The sequence below is a fragment of the Cherax quadricarinatus genome, chromosome 13 (genome assembly GCF_038502225.1).
Source record: "Cherax quadricarinatus isolate ZL_2023a chromosome 13, ASM3850222v1, whole genome shotgun sequence".
In the NCBI taxonomy this organism is placed as follows: domain Eukaryota; kingdom Metazoa; phylum Arthropoda; class Malacostraca; order Decapoda; family Parastacidae; genus Cherax; species Cherax quadricarinatus.
The window spans coordinates 50,986,815-51,010,209 of NC_091304.1; the positions used below are offsets into that span (position 1 = coordinate 50,986,815).

General features: G+C 38.5%; 1 protein-coding gene across 1 annotated transcript in view; it reads right to left on the bottom strand.

Moving 5' to 3' along the window:
- Positions 1–23,395, bottom strand: part of LOC128688472 (bridge-like lipid transfer protein family member 3B) — a 272,927-nt gene that overhangs the window by 149,561 nt on the left and 99,971 nt on the right. Inside the window, exon 10 of the mRNA XM_070084750.1 lies at positions 49–241. Coding sequence (XP_069940851.1) covers positions 49–241 — 193 coding nt within the window. The remainder of the gene's footprint in view (positions 1–48; positions 242–23,395) is intronic.

The following is a 23,395-nucleotide window of genomic DNA, read 5'->3' on the forward strand; positions in this document are numbered from 1 at the left end:
CTATTATATACAAGATATAAAAACTGAGTGATGCATAGCTATATTTACCTGAGATAAATTCTTTTGGAGCTTGTTTTCGCTTAGAAGTTGACACTCTATAAACACAAAAATCGTTCACCCGAAGCACACAACATGATGACATTAGCTTGCGAAGTTGAGCGGCTACCACATTCTTTAAAGGAGTACTCTGGGCTCCACCACCACCTTCACCTGGCCCGGGTCCTGGACGACCTCCTGGAGTCTGAAAATAGTAATGCCCAGTACATCAGCAATGTATACATATAAACAAATATGCATACATTGCTGGTCTTGATTCAAAGAAAAAGCTACAGTGGAAAGAAAGAAAGACAAGTGGACAAGACCAAGATAGAGAAAAAACAAATTAAACATCAAAGACTAAATACAAAGAATAAACTGCAGTGACAAACTCACGAGAGATGGTGAATATGACATTCCAACGTGTGTTTACTGAAAAGGATATTATATGTGGTGAACTGTAACCTCCAAACAGTTAAATCAAATGGAGGACAGTAAAGCATCCATTGAGGAACTGACGATGCTACTGAATGTTGACACGAAAGTAATATGGAAGACAAACAGAAAAATGACCCATATGTGCCACTATCAGAAATAAATACTGGGAAAAACCCACTGAATTATAGGTCTGCTTGATAACAAGCTTTAGTGTGAAAATGCTGGAAAAAAGCAATCCCCCAAAAATTGATAAAACACTCGAGTACAAACAAACCTAATGACTGATAAACAGTTCAGTTTTTCCATCAACAAATTCCTGTAGAGCATATCACATCTACATAGCTTCTACAACACTTATAGAAATTATTTCAGTAAGAAATGGATGGCAAGACTATTTTTTAGATTTCAAGGAATTTTTTAAAGGTTTTCCTTTTAAGACTAATATAGAAACTACAAAACATTGTTGGTATGAAAGGCATACTACAGTACTATATATAGTATGATAGATTTTGTTTGAAAATATAATGGAAACATTAACAAAACAGGAATAATATCACCAGTAAGGTGCAACAAGGATCAGCATTTACCCTGATGTGTTTCTAATCAGGAGGAATTGAAAACTAAATATGTTTATAAATGATGCAAAAATTCAATGAAAAATAAAGCAATATAACTGTAGTAATAGTGATTATAATACAGGTAGTGTAAATGATTTTGAGGGATGGAAAATGCATTTTTCTGTAGTGGAACATTGGTGGTCCACAACCAGCAAACTTATATTTCACTCACCTCTCCAGACCCCAAAAGGGACTTTTGTGAACTTTCTTGCTCAGTTAGCCTTTTTTTTTTCCTCCCTTCTGTTCCACAGCATTAAATGTGGTGTGGCCCTAATGGTATACTAAGAACTGTACCTGAAGCACACCAATATGGAGGAACCAGCTAAAGAATAGAAGCAGGAATCCATGATCTAGGTCAGACAGGAAATGTCAAGCAGAGGAAGAAGGGAGGAAAAAAGTAACCAAACTACTGAAAAACTTGTTAGCCAGAGCATCATACCAGAGGGCTTTGTTACAATCTTTGAGGAAAATCCTACATCGATAGCAGAGGGCAGCTGAAGACAACCTCTTGCTTGTCAGAAAGACCTTGAACATTGCATTTATATCATGCTGCACTTGAACAAGTAACACCTAGCTAATAATAATGTGAAGTACCAAGTCAAAGACTCCACAAGAACTGTTATAAGGCCATCAATGACATTCTACTGGGAGATGCACTATGCTGTTGCACAACTACAGTGGACCCCCGGTTAACGATATTTTTTCACTCCATAAGTATGTTCAGGTGCCAGTACTGACCGAATTTATTCCCATAAGGAATATTGTGAAGTAGATTAGTCCATTTCAGACCCCCAAACATACACGTACAAACGCACTTACATAAATACACTTACATAATTGGTCGCATTCGGAGGTAATCGTTATGCGGGGGTCCACTGTATAGGCTGGAGACCCAAATGGTGCCCATACTAACCTAGCTCTGGTATGACCCTTACTGGAGCTCAGCATAAATTTCCCTAGATTGATAAAGAAGGATCAGAGAACCTCCTCAAAATCTAAAGAACTACCAGTATGAATGCTGCGTTCGATCACGGTAGAACAAGGAAAAGCAAATAGAAAGAATTATTGGAAGCCTTATGTGAAGTGGATAAACACTTTGAGGAGCTGTGAGGAGCATTTTTCAACAGTCATCTATTGAAGGATGATGTCAGATCTACGTGGAAACCTTAAACAGAGTAGAGCAAGTCTTCCAATTTACTTTGAAAGAAGAAATCAAGACAAAATCCCCTTCCAAGACATTTTAATGCACAAATCTGATGACCATACATTGAGGTTCCAGGTTCATAGAAAGCTCACCAACAAGAATAGTTTGCTTAATTTTTATTTCAACCAAAACACATGAACTAAACGAAAAGTCGCAATGGAATATTTTCAAGTACACAGAATATGTTGTCCTCGAATACTTGGATGACAAATGCACCAATATCTGCCAAATCTTCACAGAACTGCAAGTCATATTTTTCTCAGGGAGCCTATGAAGAGATTTTGCATATAATCAATACATCTAGAGTAAAAACCACTTAAAAGCTGTATCATTCACACTGTCCCTAACAGTGTAACATCCTAACAACCTAAGATTCATTATGATTATTAGTCACAAATGTGTTAAACTCATATTGGTCATGAAGTGCTGCAAGACTAGGGGAGTAATTGGTAAAACAAAGTAATGCGATAAAATGAACATACAAATTGACAAGGAAAGTCAAAGTTAGCATACTGTGACATACCGATATAAAGTCAGTATGTCACAGTGTATGTGTCAGTACTAAAGGTTGAGATTGTCTGAAAGAAAAGCAGGCAAAGTGAGTACACCCAGGCACTGAGAAATAGACCAGAAATTATTTTTGTGCTTTTTGGGAGGAAGGCAGAGTGAGGATCAGTGGGAAGGAGCCTGGGTGAGGGAGGGAGACTGAATGATAATTTAATACATGTAAAGTACAAATGCAAACTAGGTGTTCAAGCTCCTACCACTCAAAACTTTCTTCAGCCCCCCCCATCCCCCCACCAACCTTTCCAGAGACAACCCTCATATTAGCTACACTGGATTTTTACACCAATTTGGTCGGCCTATTCTGCTTCCTTTCTAAAAAGCCAAATTATCTCAACAAACATTCCTCTGTCCACTGAACTATTAGTATACATATTTAAGGGAAGCACTAACCCCTAGGAGTCACAGTACCTGGGGAAATCAGGTTCAACTGAAGTAAGGGGAGGAGCACCCTTTGAGTATCTTTCATACTCCCTCATTGTCTAATTACTCTGTTTAGTCCCTGCATAATATTCATGCCAAACACTGATCTCAAAAATAACTACTCCATGGTCACCAGCCTCCTTGTCAGGTCAATGGTGATAGGTAAGACACATGGGCAACAGTTAGGCAACTTTATTCTGAAACGTTTCGCGTACACAGTAGGCTTCTTCAGTCGAGTACAGAAAGTAGGCAGGAGCAGTAGAGATGTGAAGACGATGTAATCAGTCCATCACCCTTAAATTCGTAGATTTGAGGTTGATGGACTGAATACGTCGTCTTCACATCTCTACTGCTCCTACCTACTTTCTGTACACGACTGAAGAAGCCTACTGTGTAGGCGAAACATTTTGGAATAAAGTTGCCTAACTTTTGCCCATGTGTCTTACATACCATCCTGTCAGAATTGTATACCATTTTGATATTCACTTTGTCAGAGCAATGTTTAAAGACCATGTTTAAAAACCTACTTCAAGCTGTTTGGAAAGAGCCTTAAACATCCAACTTAACATATCGATAAATGATTCCCCAATTACAAGGGTAAATTTCTAGGTCTTCACCTTGACTGTAATCTTAAATTTCATTCTCATATCCAGCATATTTTAAGGGTATATTCTAAGGGCAATGTGTGGTGTAAATATTATGCAGAGAATTTGTAGTGTGGAAATTAGTAGGAGGTGTGGAGTTACTAAAAGTATTAGTCAGAGGGTTGAAGAGGGGCTGTTGAGGTGCTTTGGTCATTTAGAGAGAATGGAACAAAGTAAAATGACTAAGTGCATATAAATCTGTAGGGGAAGGAAGGCGGGGTAGGGGTTCTCCCCGAAAAGCTTGGTGGGAGGGGGTAAAGGAGGCTTTCGTGGGCAAGGGGCTTAGACTTCCAGGAAGCGTGCATGAGCGTGTTAGATAGGAGTGAATGGAGACTAGTGGTTTTTGGCACCTGACAAGCTGTTGGAGTGTGAGCAGGGTAATATTTTGTGAAGGGATTTAGGGAAACCGGTTAGCTGGATTCGAGTCCTGGAAATGGGAAATACAATGTCTGCACTTTAAAGGAGGGGTTTGAGATATTAGCAGTTTAGTGGGACATCTAAACTGTCATATCTGAGTGCCTCTGCAAAGACAGTGATTATGTACGAGTGGTAGTGAAAGTGTTGAATGATGAAAGTTTTTTCTTTCTTTTGGGGCTCTTTCTTTTTTTCTGGGTCACCCTGCCTCAGTGGGAAATGGCTTATGTGTCAAAAAAAAATTCCAGCTTGTGTCCAGGAAAATTTCTAAATCAGTAGGAATCCTTTCCAAGATACAGTACTATGTATCCCAAACAACACTCCTTACCCTATACCACTCTCTCATACATCCCTACTTCACCTATGGTATTTGTGCCTGGGGATCAACCACGGCCAACCACCTTAAACCTTTAACAACCCAACAAAAAGCTTCTTTTCAGATGATGATGATCAACTGTGCCAGAGAGAACACCCCACCACTTTTCAAAAAGCTTGAACCTACTAAATATACAAGACACTCAAATTATTGTGCCTACCATATATAAAGAACATTAAACTCCAATATAAACCCTCCACTTAAACTTCTTGATAGCTGCAACAGAACGTATGGTCACAATACAAGGCACAAAGCACTCTTAAACATCCCTTATGTCAGTCTCACACTATGCAAAAATGCAATTCGCATAAAGGGCCTGAAGATTTGGAATTCACTACCTGAACTGGCAAAAGATCCCCTGACCACATACAAATTTAGGGCTATGCTTAAAAATCATCTCATCTCTCAATACTAACCAAAACAACTTCTAATCGGTTTGAAGCAACTCTCCCAAATATTATATGACTTCTAGTTTATTAAAACATCTGCTCATTCATAAAATAGTACTATTTGAACCATTATTTGTAATGTTGTTTGTTATGTGCATCTTCAAGATTAATAATAATAATAAATTAATTTTACACGAACATGATACATAGTTGTACAAGGAATTATAGTAGTTGGGTGTGCATGCCAAAAGCCCCTTGTATGCAGAGCATTATAGGCAGGCTTAAAATTAACTGACTACCTCGTATTAGTTTTTTTTTTTTTTTTTTTTTTTTTTTTAACAAGTCGGCCGTCTCCCACCGAGGCAGGGTGACCCAAAAAAAGAAAAATCCCCATTATCATTCATTATCATTCAACACTTTCACCTCACTCACACATAATCACTGTTTTTGCAGAGGTGCTCAGAACACAACAGCTTAGAAGCACATACCTATCAAGATACACATTTCTTAAAAAGATAACCACTCTTATCTTATCTAGACTTAAGTAGTTTTTAAGTATTCAGATTAGTCTACCTGAACTGTCCCAGCATGACAGCGGCATTTTTTTTTTTTTTTTTTTTTTCCAACAAGTCGGCCATCTCCCACCTAGGCAGGGTGACCCAAAAAGAAAGAAAATTCCCAAAATGAAAATACTTTCATCATCATTCAACACTTTCACCTCACTCATACATAATCACTGCTTTTGCTGCAGACGCACCCAGATACAAGAGTTTAGAAGCATATATAAAGATACAATGTAAAAAGTGACCTGAAATACATGTATAATAAACTCCATATAGAATATGATATCAGGGCCCCAATTACATATGTACACATCCCTCCAAACTGCCAATATCCCAAACCCCTCCTTTAAAGTGCAGGCACTGTACTTCCCATTTCCAGAACTCAAGTCCGGCTATATAAAAATAACCAATTTCCCTGAATCCCATACTAAATATTACCCTGCTCACACTCCAACAGCTCATCAGGTCCCAAAACCATTTGTCTCCATTCGCTCCTATCTACCACACTCTTGCATGCTTGCTGGAAGTCCAAGCCCCTCACCCACAAAACCTCTTTTACCCCCTCCCTCCAACCTTTTCGAGGATGACCCCTACCCCGCCTTCCTTCCCCTACATATTTATACGCTCTCCATGTCATTCTACTTTGATCCATTCTCTCTAAATGACCAAACCACCTCAACAACCCCTCTTCAGCCCTCTGACTAATACTTTTATTAACTCCACACCTTCTAATTTCCACACTTCGAATTCACTGCATAATATTTACACCACACATTGACCTTAGACAGGACATCTCCACTGCCTCCAACCGCCTCCTCGCTGCAGCATTTACAACCCAAGCTTCACACCCATATACCACTATACTTTCATACATTCCCTTCTTTCTTTGTACTTAACAAATAAAATTTGTAATTACACACTGTAACCTTTGCAAAGAAATAAAATCTATCTTTTTATGCCTCACCCCTATGTATGTGTAGGGCAACACTATACTCTGATACATTTCCTGTTTTTGCCTCTATTGACAAACTTCTTCCTTTCCACAGATGCCTTAACATTCCACTTACCTACACGTATACTCCCTCCCTTGTCTATTCAGTGATTCACCTAGTCTTTCACTGGTCAATCTGTTGACATATTTGCATTATGTCTATTTAATGTGCTTTTCCAATTTTTTCCCACCACCTTGCATTACATACTGTTTTTATTTCTACACTGTTTGAATCTGGCAATTCTTTGGCTTGACACACACCCCTAGTCCTCTCCATCCCCATAGGCTGATTTTACAGAGGCATCTGTCCCATGCTACCTGCAGAAAGTTGTGCATCTGCCAACAATATCCACCAGATGAGTAATAACAAAATCTAAAGCAAGCATCCTGCCTCCTAATCTAAACAGATGGTTCCCATAGGAATTTCCAGTCACCTACATATATTTCCTGCTATTCATTGCCCATACCTCTATTTGCAGAAAGCAAAGGCTGTCTCTAAAATACACTGTACTGACAGATTAGCTCAATTCCATACGACAAACCCTCTCCAGCATTATCACTGAACTACACACGCAGGTAGAAGTAATCTTCATGAATGTCCAGCCTTCCCAAGATGATCTTTCCTCTTCTTGACCACAGTCTCGGTGCCCTCCAGCATGCTCCTTTCTCTCCATTTTAGTCAAGGCTCCACCCCAGCTCTCTGATGTTTCTTGGCTCACATCATTATCAGTGGAAATGAGACAGCAGACAGAGTGGCCTCCCTGTGTGGCTCAAGGCATCAAACCTTGAGCCAAACAGTTTTTCTCTAGGGTCAGGAGGGAGGCTTGCTGGCTCTGGTACAATACTAATAAGGGGTAGATACACTCATCAGCTTCAGGCTCTGTGCACTCCTAATAATTCCTGTGATCACAGGCACACTACTTTGTGAGGATTCAACACCCTGTTGACATACCTGTGGATAAGCCAACTCTCACCAGGCAGCAGATAGCTTTTTTGCCTCTGCATCTGAGCATGCATTGCCACTGGTGTCTCACTGCTGAGGAGACCATAGACCACTTTCAGCTTTGCTGTCCATGCCTCTATTCTACTCAAACACACCTGCACCCTCTCAGGACAGATACTGTCCTTCCTTCTTTCACAAGATAGTGTGTGTTTTGACCCCCAGATGTCCACCATACTTTTCTAGATTCAGCTTTTTTGCCTTCCCACCACTGACTAGGAGAGAAAGATTTACTGCCTAGCAGACATCTGACTCCCAAGTTCTGGGATTAATATCTCGTGTATTAGGCTCCTTGGGCTGTCACAAACCCTTAACCACTATAAGCCCTTTTTTCCACTGTATTTTCAAACATGATTTAATTTAGGGGAGCCATTGCATGGTACACAGACATTCCAGGTTTACATGTAAAAAGATGATCAAAAGGGGTATGTTTATCTCTCTGAGCCACCATGGTCTATAATCATCAATAACAAAAACTTTCTATATTTCACCAAATATTTACACACCTGTCTTGGTGTCTTTCTGCCTTTTACTCCAAAACTAAATTACCATCTGCAATTAATATACCGATTTCAGTACCTAAAATATAATGAAGATAGTTACAGTTTTCTTTTAACTAAAGATCTATTGTAGTCAACACATTAAGTAACAATTTCATGAGTTTTGATATACAGTATATGTGAATAACAAGCAGTATATTCTAATTGTGTGCATTTATGAAAGCCAGTTAGTATTTTACATCCTGAGGCAGCTGTGTTCTTTCTCTACTTCTTAATGCATCAACAACATTTGACAATGTTACACATGCTAAACTCAGACAAATGCTGAAGAGAAATATCTGTATTGCAATTATCAAATATTTAAGGATACCATTTATGGTCATTAAATTAGCTACAATATACATGCATTATTTCTTCATGGATAGCAGTTTTTAAAATACAGTGTTAATTTTGCTCCCTTATTCTATACCAGGGATGCACGAACTGCATTTCGAGTGTCACATGTTGCCACCCTTGATATCTCATGTGAAGAATCAAATTACCACTGACGGATGTCACTAAATACCTTCCACTGGGTTTACTCTGCTTGTAAACCATCCACAACAAAGATTATTTTTCATTCTTTTATATTTGATGAATGACAAGGTGCATCCCTGATCTAGACCCATTGATGGATGCAATATGATATAGCAGTGTGACTACTGCAAGACCACTATGAAGCCAGATTATATAATGATGATGATTATACAAGTTTTTATCATCATTAATGGTATGCTAAAAATGACTGAAATATGGTAGTGAATACAACCTCATATATTTAATTTTAACCTGATTGAAAAGCTCCATTATTTGGCAAGAAGATTCTAAAAAAAAAAATACTCCATACTGAACAACATTAAGTCTGTTATCTACAAAAGTCCACTTACCAACTTCATCAATTCAATAACAGATTCAAAAGTGTTTTTATAAATAAATTTGGTCATCTGGATATCTGGAGTGAAAGATGACTGAAAGAAGACAATATGAACACTAAACATACATGAAATGTAGACACTTGCCACTTTCCTTTGGTTCAAACTGTAGGACACAACACCTCTTATATGAATTATCCTGTGGGAAAATACAAATACAAAAAGATGATAAATGAATGTCAGAATATCAGTCAGGAGTGCATCAAAAAAAGACTGTACATAAAAATTATGTGAATGGAGGAAAAAAAAAGTCACAAATGCAGTATAATGTGATCCTTTAGTGACTTTTTTCTGCACAGTGGGATTTATCAAGTCACAAAGAGCTACCTGGGGAGAGAAGTCACCCTGCCTCGGTGGGAGACGGCCGACTTGTTGAAAAAAAAAAAAAAAAAAAATATATATATAGTGAGCACAGTGACATGAAGGGTCAGGTGAGGAATGTTGAAGTTGATAGCTAAGAACAGGTTGGATCTGTGAAAGACCGGACCCAGCATGGGCCAGTAGGCCAGTTATAGTGTTCCTCCATGTTATGACTCGTTGCATGCAGGATAACAAAAGTTTTCTGGCAAGAAGTTCAGCTATATTGAAGCTGTTGTTCTGGTTGAAATTGTTGGATATGCAAATGAATGATAATTCCAAGATCCTGTGTCTCTGGGTTTCTTTTTCCTTGGCAATAAGTCGTACATCTTTAGTTAATTAAATGGTTGTGGGAGTTTTGGTGTAAAACATGCACGTTTTTCAAGTCATCCATTCAGCAGCCGTGTACATACGCAGCTCTCTCGTCCTACCTCTGTTACATCTCTGCCTTCAAAACTTTAGAAAACTCTAGCATCAGTCACCATTGCTGATAAAGGATGTGGTGTCATTATCTTGAACACTAATAACTACATGAATAAAATGATCATCTACTAAAAAACTCACGACACCTACAAACCTCTCACAACAAATGAAGTAGACACCCTAGCCAAAACTTTTTTATGCAGGACTCCTCATTCTAAAGGCATGACATCCCTGTTTATCAAGATACTCACAACACAAGTCACTGATCTTCTGCACTGGAAAATTGATGACTCCCTCGACCTTCCTGCTCCAGCCAGTGATTTTATAAACCTTGTTGAGCTATGTGTTGGTTTTACAAGTTTCTCTTTTGAAAATTATATTTTTCAACAGATTTTTCAAGTGCCTATGGGTTCCCCAATTAGTGATGTACCGGTGAACCTATACATGGAACATCTCAAAGTTGAGCAGTTTTCCTCTGCTATTCCTACCTCCATCACCTGGCTCTGTTATGGTGATGGCATACTCATAATTCCTAGACACTTCACTATTCTTGTTCTTCAACATAAGCTCAACCAGGTCAAGCCCTCAATCCAATTTTTGCTAGAAAACGTCAATGATACTTCCTTGATGTTCTCTGCAAAACTGACCACGAGCTTTGTTTTAAAGCCTACCGAAAACTGACCAACCAACTTCTACTCACACCACAATACCAAAACTAAACATGGTGTAATCATAGACTTCCTGCTTGTCCTCCATATCTACAGCAGTGAATTCCTTGAAGAAAGCTCTTTCAACAAACAAGTATTTCCTAAGCTTCACTATCCTCATCACTTCATGAGAGATTGCAGACACCAGATTCCAGATTGCAGATTCCAGACTGAGAGTCGAAGATCTAAATGAGAGAGCCACAGAATTTGGTAAACACAAGCCTATCTGATGTTATCCTGACACCAAATGACTTCAAACAGGCAATAAATGACATGCCCATGCACTCTGCCCCAGGGCTAGACTCATGGAACTCCATGTTCATCAAGAACTGCAAGAAGCCCCTATCACGTGCTTTTAACATCCTATGGAGAGGGCGCATGGACACTGGGGTCATCCCACAGTTACTAAAAACAACAGACATAGCCCCACTCCACAAAGGGGGCAGTAAAGCAATAGCAAAGAACTACAGACTGATAGTGTTAACAACCCATATCATAAAAATCTTTGTAAGTGTCCTAAGAAGCAAGATCGCCACTCAGGTCGCTCCTGTCTGTCCCAACTACTGGACCACTATGACAAGGTTCTAGATGCACTAGAAGACAAAAAGAATGCAGATGTAATATACACAGACTTTGCAAAAGCCTTCGACAAGTGTGACCATGGCGTAATAGCGCACAAAATGCGTGCTAAAGGAATAACAGGAAAAGTTGGTAGGTGGATCTATAACTTCCTCACAAATAAAACACAAAGAATAGTAGTAAACAGAGTCAAGTCTGAGGCGGCTACGGTGAAAAGCTCTGTTCTGCAAGGCACAGTACTCACTCCCATCTTGTTCCTCATCCTCATATCTGACATAGACAAGGATGTAAGCCACAGCACCATGTCTTCCTTTGCAGATGACACCCGAATCTGCATGACAGTGTCTTCCATTGCAGACACTGCAAGGCTCCAGGCGGACATCAACCAAATCTTTCAATGGGCTGCAGAAAACAATATGAAGTTCAATGATGAGAAATTTAAATTACTCTGATATGGTAAACATGGGGAAATTAAAACTTCATCAGAGTATAAAACAAATTCCAGCCACACAATAGAGTGAAAAACTAATGTCAAAGACCTGGGAGTGATCATGTCGGAGGATCTCACCTTCAAGGACCATAACATTGTATCAATCACATCTGCTAGAAAAATGACAGGATGGCTAATGAGAACCTTCAAAACTAGGGATGCGAAGCCCATGATGACACTCTTCAGGTTGCTTGTTCTATCTAGGCTGGAATATTGCTGCACACTAACAGCACCTTTCAAGGCAGGTGAAATTGCTGACCTAGAAAATGTACAGAGAACCTTCACGGCACGCATAACGGAGATTAAACACCTCAATTACTGGGAGCGCTTAAAGTTCCTGAGCCTGTACTCCCTGGAACACAGGCGGGAGAGATACATGATTATATACACCTGGAAAATCCTAGAGGGACTAGTACCAAACTTGCACACGAAAATCACTCACAACGAAAGCAAAAGACTCGGTAGACGATGCAACATCCCCCCAATGAAAAGCAGGTGTGTCACTAGCACGCTAAGAGAACACAGTAAGTGTCAGGGGCCCAAGATTGTTCAACTGCCTCCCAGCATACATAAGGGGGATTACCAATAGACCCCTGGCTGTCTTCAAGCAGGCACTGGACAGGCACCTAAAGTTGGTACCTGACCAGCCGGGCTGTGCCTCGTACGTTGGATTGAGTGCAGCCATCAGTAACAGCCTGGTTGATCAGGCCCTGTTCCACCATGAGGCCTGCTCACAGACCGAGCTGCGGGGGCGTTGACCCCCTCTCTCTCCAGGTAAACACCATACACAACATCTTCAATGTGCCTAAACATGATACCGCCAAGAAGACAGATATAGTCCTCCCTACTAACTTCACTGCCAAACACGTCTCTAACATTCTTTCCAATACCAAATATCTACCACTGCATCTACTACAATCAAAGACATTATCAGAAAGGGGTACCACCAGCTTCAATCCTTTTCAGGGGTATACATAATCCTTTGCAATGATTGCAACCAAATATATGTGGGCAAAACTTCCCGAGACCTGTAAACACATTTTAGATCACCAATGCACCAGCAGAATGGACTTGAATGCTGGTATTTTACACCAAAATTCCCACTGAATTAACTAAGGATGCACAGCTCACTGCCAAGGAAGAAGAAACCCAGAGAGACAGGATCTTGGAATCATCACTCATCACCCGAAAAATGGCTTCTACAACATAGACGATCCTCTTGCCAGGAAAAATCATTGTTATCCTACATGGCAACAGGTCATAGCATGGAGAAACACTGCAGTAGGCCTACTGGCCCATGCTGGGTGGGTCCTCAAATCTAACCACTTCTCATCCATCAACTTTACCATTCCTAACCTGAACCTTATGTCTCTAAGCTCCCCATATACAGGTGCTCCTTGACTTACGATATTTTGACTATGATGGTGCAAAAGCAATTACTTTGGAGATGAAACGTAAGATAATTACCCAGCATGAAGGCAGCAAGTCTGTAACTTTTATTCATTTACTTACACAAATAACCCGCACATAGAAGAGAGGAGCTTACGACGACATTTTACAATTTACAAAGTCACACTTTGTAAATGGTCCAAGTCAGACTGAAACGTCATTGTCAGCTCCTCTCTTCTATGTGCGGGTTATGTGTGTATCATTCCAGTCACGGTATTGTGCGTTTCTTTGTTATTCATTTACTTACTTTACAATACTGGTATTTAGTTACTGTAATTATTTGTTTATTTGCTTATTCATTGACAGTAGTTATTTATTTACTTATTTATCATACCATATGTTTATAGTGACTTATGATATTTTCGACCTATGCTGGGTGCATCGGAATGTAACCCGATCTTAAGACAAGGAGCACCTGTACATGCATGTTCTCGTTCTCGTTCTCTCTCTCTCGTTCTCTCTCTCTCATTCTCTCTCTCTCATTCTCTCTTGTTCTCTCTCTCTCTCTCTCATTCTCTCTTGTTCTCTCTCTCTCTCATTCTCTCTTGTTCTCTCTCTCTCTCATTCTCTCTTGTTCTCTCTCTCTCTCTCTCTCGTTCTCTCTCTCTCTCTCTCGTTCTCTCTCTCTCTCTCGTTCTCTCTCTCTCTCTCTCGTTCTCTCTCTCTCTCTCTCTCGTTCTCTCTCTCTCTCTCTCTCTCGTTCTCTCTCTCTCTCTCTCGTTCTCTCTCTCTCTCTCTCTCTCTCTCGTTCTCTCTCTCTCTCTATCTCTCTCTCTCTCTCTCTCTCTCTCTCTCTCTCTCTCTCTCTCTCTCTCTCTCGTTCTCTCTCTCTCTCTCTCTCTCTCTCTCTCTCTCTCTCTCTCTCGTTCTCTCTCTCTCTCTCTCTCTCTCTCTCGTTCTCTCTCTCTCTCTCGTTCTCTCTCTCTCTCTCGTTCTCTCTCTCTCTCTCGTTCTCTCTCTCTCTCTCTCGTTCTCTCTCTCTCTCTCTCGTTCTCTCTCTCTCTCTCGTTCTCTCTCTCTCTCTCGTTCTCTCTCTCTCTCTCGTTCTCTCTCTCTCTCTCGTTCTCTCTCTCTCTCTCGTTCTCTCTCTCTCTCTCGTTCTCTCTCTCTCTCGTTCTCTCTCTCTCTCGTTCTCTCTCTCTCTCGTTCTCTCTCTCTCTCGTTCTCTCTCTCTCTCGTTCTCTCTCTCTCTCGTTCTCTCTCTCTCTCGTTCTCTCTCTCTCTCGTTCTCTCTCTCTCTCGTTCTCTCTCTCTCTCGTTCTCTCTCTCTCTCGTTCTCTCTCTCTCGTTCTCTCTCTCTCGTTCTCTCTCTCTCGTTCTCTCTCTCTCGTTCTCTCTCTCTCGTTCTCTCTCTCGTTCTCTCTCTCGTTCTCTCGTTCTCTCTCTCGTTCTCTCTCTCTCGTTCTCTCTCTCTCTCTCGTTCTCTCTCTCTCTCATTCTCTCTCGTTCTCTCTCTCTCTCTCTCTCTCTCTCTCTGGGTAGATCTGTCTGTGACTTGATAAAGTCCACTGTGTGGGTGAAATGTTGTCAATAAAGGATCATATTATACTGCATTTGTACTTCTTTTTCCATCTTGTTGGTATTGTAAATCATTTATCTCCAAAATTATGTGAATGTTGTATGCTGCAAAAATGAAAGGCATTATGAACGTGCATGCTCATCATTTCAGAACTCAGCACCACCAAGTGTGTCTAAGCATCTCCTTCCTGTCTGCATATATGGAAGGAGAGCGCAGGCATTCCTATGGTTCATTCCATCAATCAGAATATCTTTCACGCTGCTTCTCTGAGGCATTGCAAAAAAATATACAAGAACTATACAAAGATGATGCAACATCCACTGAAGAGCAGAGTTCTAGAACACTGGACATGCATTCTGATAAATTTCATATTTGCAACCCTTTGTGTTTATACAAAATATTCAGTTACTATGTCTGATCATAACTTGTGCATACTTATGCATGCATACACATAAATGCACATTTAAATATACATGCATATACACAAATACTGTACATATAGTTCATACAAATTTTGTATGCAAAGCTTGATGCCTGTAAATGGTATAACAGAAGAACATGTTCATCTGCATTCTAAAACCTATTAGCTAGTCACCTGCTCTGCACTCTAATTAAAATTTTATTTAAAGTTTTTAGAAAAAAAAATAAAATTAAAGAAAAAAGTGACAGTGGATGAAATGTTGAGTAGCAATGGACACGAATATAATAAAGTTACAATCAAAATTTCATAAACACATCCTACCCAACTCCTCTTCAAATTGGTGTTCAATAAGCAAACTTCTACAAATAGTGAACACAAACGACACACACAACAAACAGCAACCACCATGCTAGCGACAATATTGACCGTGGGTTTTCGTCACTCATAATCAATAATTCTGTTTATTTATATCAAACCCACCCTTGCTGGTAGGGGTTGGGTAGAGCGGTGCCCCCAACGCTTGGCAATGTGTTGGGAGAGAACCTTTAGTGAACACGACCTGCGCCGCTTAACAGCTCCTCCAGCGTTAACAATCTTGGATTTGTATTTGTGGGGGACCACCTCAGCCTGAATAATCAATGTCAAGGGTCGCAATATGGCATCATTCACTTGTCAACACATGCACTTCACTTAATTTTCTTCAATTATTGACAAAGGGTAATTTAACACCATTAATTTACCATTGAAACAAATCCCTATGCGATACACTTGCAAAATTTGATCAAATGACTAAATTGACATATAATTATTACACTTTCAAATAAATATATGAATTTATAGAAAAAAATCCACTGACAACTGCACTTTATATATTAACATTACAATAAACTGGTTATCTAATTATCTTAATCTGGTTCTTTATACTTTATCTGTAATAACTAAAGCTTAACACTAACTTTCAATGCTGGACCTACCAAGTCTTGAGTTTAGCACTTAGCCCCACCTAGCAGATAAAGATACAGTATACTATATGAAGATGTGTGTGACACTTTGGTGTACACTACACAAATCCACTTGAAGCGTCATAAAAACCAAATGGGAAACAAAGAAACCAATATTTAATCAGAAAAAGTGAGATCAAAATAGTCTAGAACCAGACAATATTAAGAATAGAGAAGAGTAACAAAGGGACAATAACTGAAGATTAAGTGAACATGTAGTCTCAGCAGCATCTTGTGTACACATTGACAAATGCAGTGATGCACAAGACAAAGATTCTGTATACTATCAGGTCAACAGAATATGTAACAATATCCTAATGTATAAAAGATAATCTTGATGGGAAAAATGAAAAAAACAAAAAAAATAAATCGGTGCTCCCTCTAAATTTGCAAGAAATGTGGCAACAGGTTCAAGATAAAATTGAAATAGTGTATTTCAATAAAATTTGTCCATGGGTATATTAATTTGTTTCAAACTGACTAGCTTTATGTTTCAGAGGCCATATTTTTATTATATACAGCTCTAGTGTCACTAGCCCCTTTCCTTGTCTCTTGCATAGATCTACATCACTGATGCCGCATCGCCATATAGATCTACATCACTGACACCGTATCGCTACATAGATCTACGTCACTGATGCCACATCACCACATAGATATACGTATGTCACTGACACTGTCACTATATAGATCTACATCACTGATGCAGCATTGCTCACAGAGCTAAAAAAAAGCTCAGCTCCCTCAAATAAGCTGTGAGCAGTAAATTTTGGCCTAGACATAAAAGAAAAGGTCTGTGTGGTGAGAGTGCAGTGTAAAAAAATCCTGCCCATGGTACATGATAGAAAAAGTAAACTTCTAAACTCATATTTGGTTTAAAATGGCAACTTCAGGTGCTTTCTAGGATGCTTTTTATGGTTTTACTTGATGTTTCTTGGTATCAACTGACAGGATGAAAGAAATACAACTGAAGCAGAGATGACTTTGGTTGGTTTCAGACCAGAACTAAGTTGAAATAGAGCTCAAAATGGTGGAAATATTTGATTTTTGAAAATTTTCCTGAGAAAGGGCAGAGAGCTCCTCCTGCCCCTTCAGTTCTGTTTTATGGGATTTTTACTAGGTCTGCTTCAATTATTGGGATGCCCTAAATTATGACCAATCTTTCTTGAACATATTTTATCTAAGAAATAGGGCAAAACTTAGATCATTTTTTTTTTTTAGTGATGATAGATTCAAAATGGAGGGCAAGTGTAACACAAGAGAAGGCTGAGGGTGATACACAATAGAAGGCTGAGGGTGTGATTAATGAACAGAGGAAAGGTTGCTTTAGTAGCTGATATGTCTACAGTGATTATTTTGGACTATTTATAAATTAAAATTCTTTAATTTTCTGTAAAGTGGACAAGTTGAAGAATTGAGACACTTATGCAACATATGGGTATCTTTATTGAAGAAACATTTTTCCACACAGTGGCTTCATCAGTCTTATACAAAGCACGAAGGTATAAGACTGATGAAGCCACTGTGTGGCAAAACATTTCTTCAATAAAGATTCCCCTATGTTGCATAAGTGTCTCAATTCTTCAACTTGTCGGTTTTCAAATCCATTCATCACAGTGGCCAAGTTACCAACATCTGTGCACTTTATAGGATAGTTCTGAGAGATATATGGGTTATTTTGTGTCCAATCATCAGAATGGAAAGTATACTAGTGAAATGGCTAGAAAGTGAATCAAATTGAGCACTGGAATTTATTTAAAATAGGACTCAAAGTCAATAAAATCGTTGATGCGTAAATTCCCCTCAAACTGCCTAATTTGCGCTTGCATGATTCCACAAGTTTTCCATCAAATCTAGCATTTTTTTAAGTCATTAACTTCAGAAAAGATTCTCGACTATTTCAGAAGATATTTTTTGTTTCTAAAAACTGCGACACTGTCTGCACTTCAGTTTGGAGATCACGACAGTAAAAGGGTCAAGAAAGAATGTCAAGAATAGAGACAGATGAAAAAAGTGATCACATTTTCAACAAAATTCTATGGATGATTTCCAATTAAAAACCTGGGTTTGAAGAGGATGCTGATATCTGAATCATGATGTCTGTGGCTGTGCACTTCTGGAAAGACAACTAAGAATGGTGAATACACATTCAATGCCTTGATGAGAAGTGGCTGATGTGCTAAAGTTATCAGTCTTGATAAATGTGTATTAAAAATATGTGCTTAAAGCATTTACACAAGGGACTGAATACCAAAAAATTATCAATGATAAACATAGAACAAATACATGTACTGTAGTTAAAAAATAATTTGACAATGTTAACACAGAATGGACAGTGAATATTTTCATTAGTATAATCACGAATTTATATTTTTATTTTTTAAAGAAAAGTGGCCCAGAGAAAACAGCTCACAGTGGAGGCATCAACTGAGGTAATTATACTCGATGATTTGACTTTTCAATGTGTTCCTGAGGTTGCTTTTTTGAATATTAATCTAACCTCACTAATACTGACATTTAAATGAAATAAATTAAATCTTCATTTTCCAAGAAGATATGTACTTTTACAATGTTTTAGTAGATGGGTAGTTTCTTAGAAAGGCAAAGCATTTCTAGCAATTAAAAGTAAAAATTAAAATTAAGAGGTTTTGCTGTGGTAAATCTACTCAGCAAATTTACAACAAAATTCCATTTGAGTTCATGCATCATGCCTACACAAGATAAGTATCATAAAAAAAATGAAGCACCATAATTTTTTTTCTTGTGGAAGATCCACGAGAAATAAACCGGAATTTGCAAATTTTGTGAATTTGTACAAATTACTGTATAAGGTTTACCAAAGGAATTTAAAATACACTGACATCCATGAGGTGAAAGCAACAATCAGATCAAGATAAAAAAAAGCTTTCACATTTAAGCAATGAAGATTGCAATAAGAAAGAAATTTAAGCTATGAGCAAACTTTTCACGAGTTTCAAGAGTTTTTCTACTCCTGGATCCCGGGCCTAGCCAGGCCCTGGCAAGGTAGCAGCTGTCAGGTAAAAACAAGGGAAAACAAAGTGAAACAAATGGTTGAAATGTTTAACAAAAGGTGCTGAAAAGCATTTAAAAACATGAGTATGAAGTGCAATATCATTTTTTATTTATCTCATTAAGTTTATCTATTTCAGTACTGCTCAGTTCAAACCAAATGGCTGTCCACCCACCCAAGATCCCACCAACTACCCCACAGCTTTTCTTCTCCAAGTGTATTTGGAGGCACTGGTCAATCACTAACCAATGCTGCTCCTTTCCCGCCCACCCACACTTGGCTGACCCGGGTTTTATTTACAAATGCGAGATATCAGAGCTTCTGAATATTAGACTGAATATTTTTTACACTGTCAGGGTAGTAAATTAATAGCTGTAATGTATGCTAGCGACTGTGATACGAGTAATGCAAATAAATTACTATGAAAACAGTTCTTTCTTCTTTCAACAAAATGGCCGTATCCCACCAAGGCAGGGTGGCCCAGAAAGAAAAACAAAAGTTTCTCTTTTTAAATTTAGCAATTTATACAGGAGAAGGGGTTACTAGCCCCTTGCTCCCGGCATTTTAGTCGCCTCTTACAACACGCATGGCTTACTGAGGAAGAATTCTGTTCCACTTCCCCATGGAAATAAGAGGAAATAAACAAGAACAAGAACTAGAAAGAAAACAGCAGAAAACCCAGAGGGGTGTGTGTATATATATGCTTGTACATGTATGTGTAGTGTGACCTAAGTGTAAGTAGAAGTAGCAAGACGTACCTGAAATCTATGAAAACAGTTACAGGCTACAAACAAAAGCAGCAGTGCCAGATCTTATGCCTTAAGAGAAATTCACCACACTGTTGGTTGAACAACTGTGTATGATTTAAAGGCAGAGATAGATAAACTTTTAAAGTGTTCCCATAGACTGACTGGAGAGGCTCTTGCTAAGCCTAGCATTTTATGAAGAACTTTATGATGGTAATATTTTAATGAATAATTTTGCCAGGAGTGTAATAAATGTGCTCCACACTCAAGAAGGCTAATAAGAATATGCTAGGCAATTTTACCAACAACTCAAGATTGAAAGTATATATCAATACATACAGGCGAGTGTAAAGATACAAGAAATACAATACTGGTAGCACTCTTATGACACAAGAATGTGACAATAAAACTAATGTTGATAGGGTTGGTTGATATCCCTTTGGTGTTGAAGGCTCTACTGAAATGACAGATTTATCCAGGCCAGGTCCAGGTGAGAAACGAGTTGTCTCGATTCATTCTCTATTCTGTCAAGAAGTCCTAGATGAGATGGGGAATAACAGGCTCCAAGAAAGTGAAGCAGCCTCTACTATCAAACAGATGCAAGATACATCGAAGTGCTTTAAGTCTTTTGGCAGCCTACTCTGCAAGATTTACTATGTGATTCTTCATAGTCAGTTTGAAATCAGCTTTCACCCCAAGGATATCAACCTCATCATCTGATTCCAACGCTCTCCCATACATTCTTACCACTGCTCCAGCATTACCTCAAAGTTGCTATTTTAACCCTTTGAAGGTCAGAATTCCTGCTCTCAAACTTGCTCTCACAGTTGGGTAAAAAAAAAAAAAAAAAAAAAAAAAAGTTATTTTTTCTCGTGAAATGGTAGAGAATCTTTTTTCTGAAGGCAATAAAACAAAGTACCAAATTTGATGGAAAACTAATGAAATTATGCTTTTGTGAATTTTGCTGTGTCAGCATTATTTATGAATCAGCGATTTTGCCCACTGAGTCCGATTTTAGGCCAATTACATTATTTCAGTCGACCAAATTCTTAGCTATTTTGCTAATATGCCTTCCATTCTATTAACTGAGTACAAGAAATCCCCCATTCAGCTATTTAAGCTACCCAATAAAGTCATCAGAAATTGGTAATTTGGCCAATTTCACAAAAAAAAATTCAAGAAACAACAATTTCAAAACAGGGTCCAGAATAAACAATGAAGAAATTCCTGGCACTAACATTTCTTTTGTTCATTAGTTATGTCCCCAGGCCTCTCCAATATTACACATGAATTCCATTTAGAAGTTTTATTCACACAAAACAGAAAATTTATTGTTACGCAGACTAGTGCAATACTGCAAGAATTGTATAAACAATGTCGGTGCATTCCATAAAGTGTACAAGATTGGACAAATGGACGTGTATTGGATGAGTGACGTCATTGGTGTACTCTGGAATATCATAAAAAATCAAACATTTCTGTTACTATCAGCTCAATTTCAAGCTACTTTCAACTGTGAAACCAATCAAAATCATCTCCATTTCTGTAATACATCTTTCATTTTATCAAATTAGAAAAAGAAACTGAGAATACAACAATAAAAACCACATGAAAATACACTGCAAAGATGTTTTAAACCAAAAACAGGGCTGCACTTTTTTTCCTATTATGCACTGCTTCCTGCATGTGTTTTTTTTATGCAGTGCACACTTACTGCATAGACTCGTTCATCTCTAGACCCAAATTTACGACTCACAGCTTATCTGAGTGAGCTGAGCTCATGGCATAGAACTACAGGACTGACCCTGACTTCAAAGCCGTAGTACTACAGGACTGACACTTAACCCCTTGACTGTCGCAACCCCCAATCCTGAGTGTCTCTCCTGGTGTCGCAAAATTTAAAAAAAAAAAAAAATTATTTTTTCTTATGAAATGATAAGAGAATCTTTTCCCAATTGTAATGACACCAAAAATATGAAATTTGATGGAAAACCGACAGAATTACGCTCTTTTGAAGTTAGCGACCTCGGCGATATTTACAAATCGGCGATTTCGCCCACTTTGATACCCCTATTTTCGGCTAATTCCATTGTTCCAGTCGACCAAACTCATAGCTATTTCTTTAGAACTCCATTTTTTCTATCGATTGAGTACACGAAACTGCCCAAAATTTGCAATTCAGCCAATTTCACGAAAATTAAAGAATATGACAATTTCAAAATAAGGTCCAGAATGAACAACGCAGACATTCCTGGCTCTAAAATAACATTTTCTTTGTTCATCAGTCATGTCTCCAGGCCCCTCTGATATTACTCTTGCTTTCTATTTTGAATTTTTATTCAAACAAAAAATAGAAGATTTACTATTATGCAGACTACTGCAATACTGTAATAATTGTGTAAATAACATAAACCCATTCATGACTGCATATTAGAATGGCTAGTTGGACATTTATTGGAAAATGACATCATTTGTTTACTTTTGAACATCGGCAAAAATCAAACATTCCCCTACTTTGAGCTCCATTTCCAGGCTCTTTTTATAGTAAAATCAATCAAAAATCACCTCTATTTCTACAATATGTTTTCCATTCTATCAAATGAGACCAAGAAAACGAGAATACAACCATAAATACTATACGAAAATAGATCACAAATTCGGCATTTTAATTAAAAAAAAAAACGGTCAGAGTTTTTTTTTCTCATTATGCACTGAGTGCTCCAGGATTTTTTTTATATGTTGCACACTGACCACACAGACCCATTCTCTCACATGTGGGCCTACCAGCTTTCTCCTTCTTGATTTGAAGCCGCTAGAATTTATGAGTATATATACGTCAAACATGGTACCTCGTAAGACGTATATATACGGCCGCGACAGTCAAAGGGTTAAACCAAATACAAGGTCAACAGTTTGCTTTTTCCCATCATGCACTGCATGGGGCAGGATATTTTTAAGCTGTGCACATCTGCAGCAGAGACCCATTCTTTTATGTCTAGATCAAAATTTACTGCTCACAGCATATCTGAGGGAGGTGTGTTTAAAATGTAGATACTCTACACAAGTGAGCAACACTGGCATCAATATTGGAGATCCATGTGGGAGATGGTGAAAGGCTTGAAGGACTATTTACTACAAGATAATCATTAAGTCTGATCAGCCTATACTATAACACCAAACCACAGTATGGATAAGGAATGAACTCGCAGCAAGCAAGTCATAAAACTCAACTCACTTTACGACTCGCTTATTGAAAGTTCAATCTCCACTTGTACCATGGTTTGTTTGCAATCGTGCCATTACGATTTTGCGAGTTGTGGTAACACCAAAAATACTATTACAGTGGAACATCAGTTTACGAGTGCCCCACCATACGAGTTTTTCAGGATACGAGCAGTTACTCAGTCGAGTTTTTGTTTCTGGATACGAGCAAAAATTCAGGATGCGAGCTTCCCCCTCAAACAACTTTCTTTTAGACCTCCAGATCTTACAAAAGTAAGTGAATATATAATTGTGGTTAATTGTCATGATGTATTATGTTG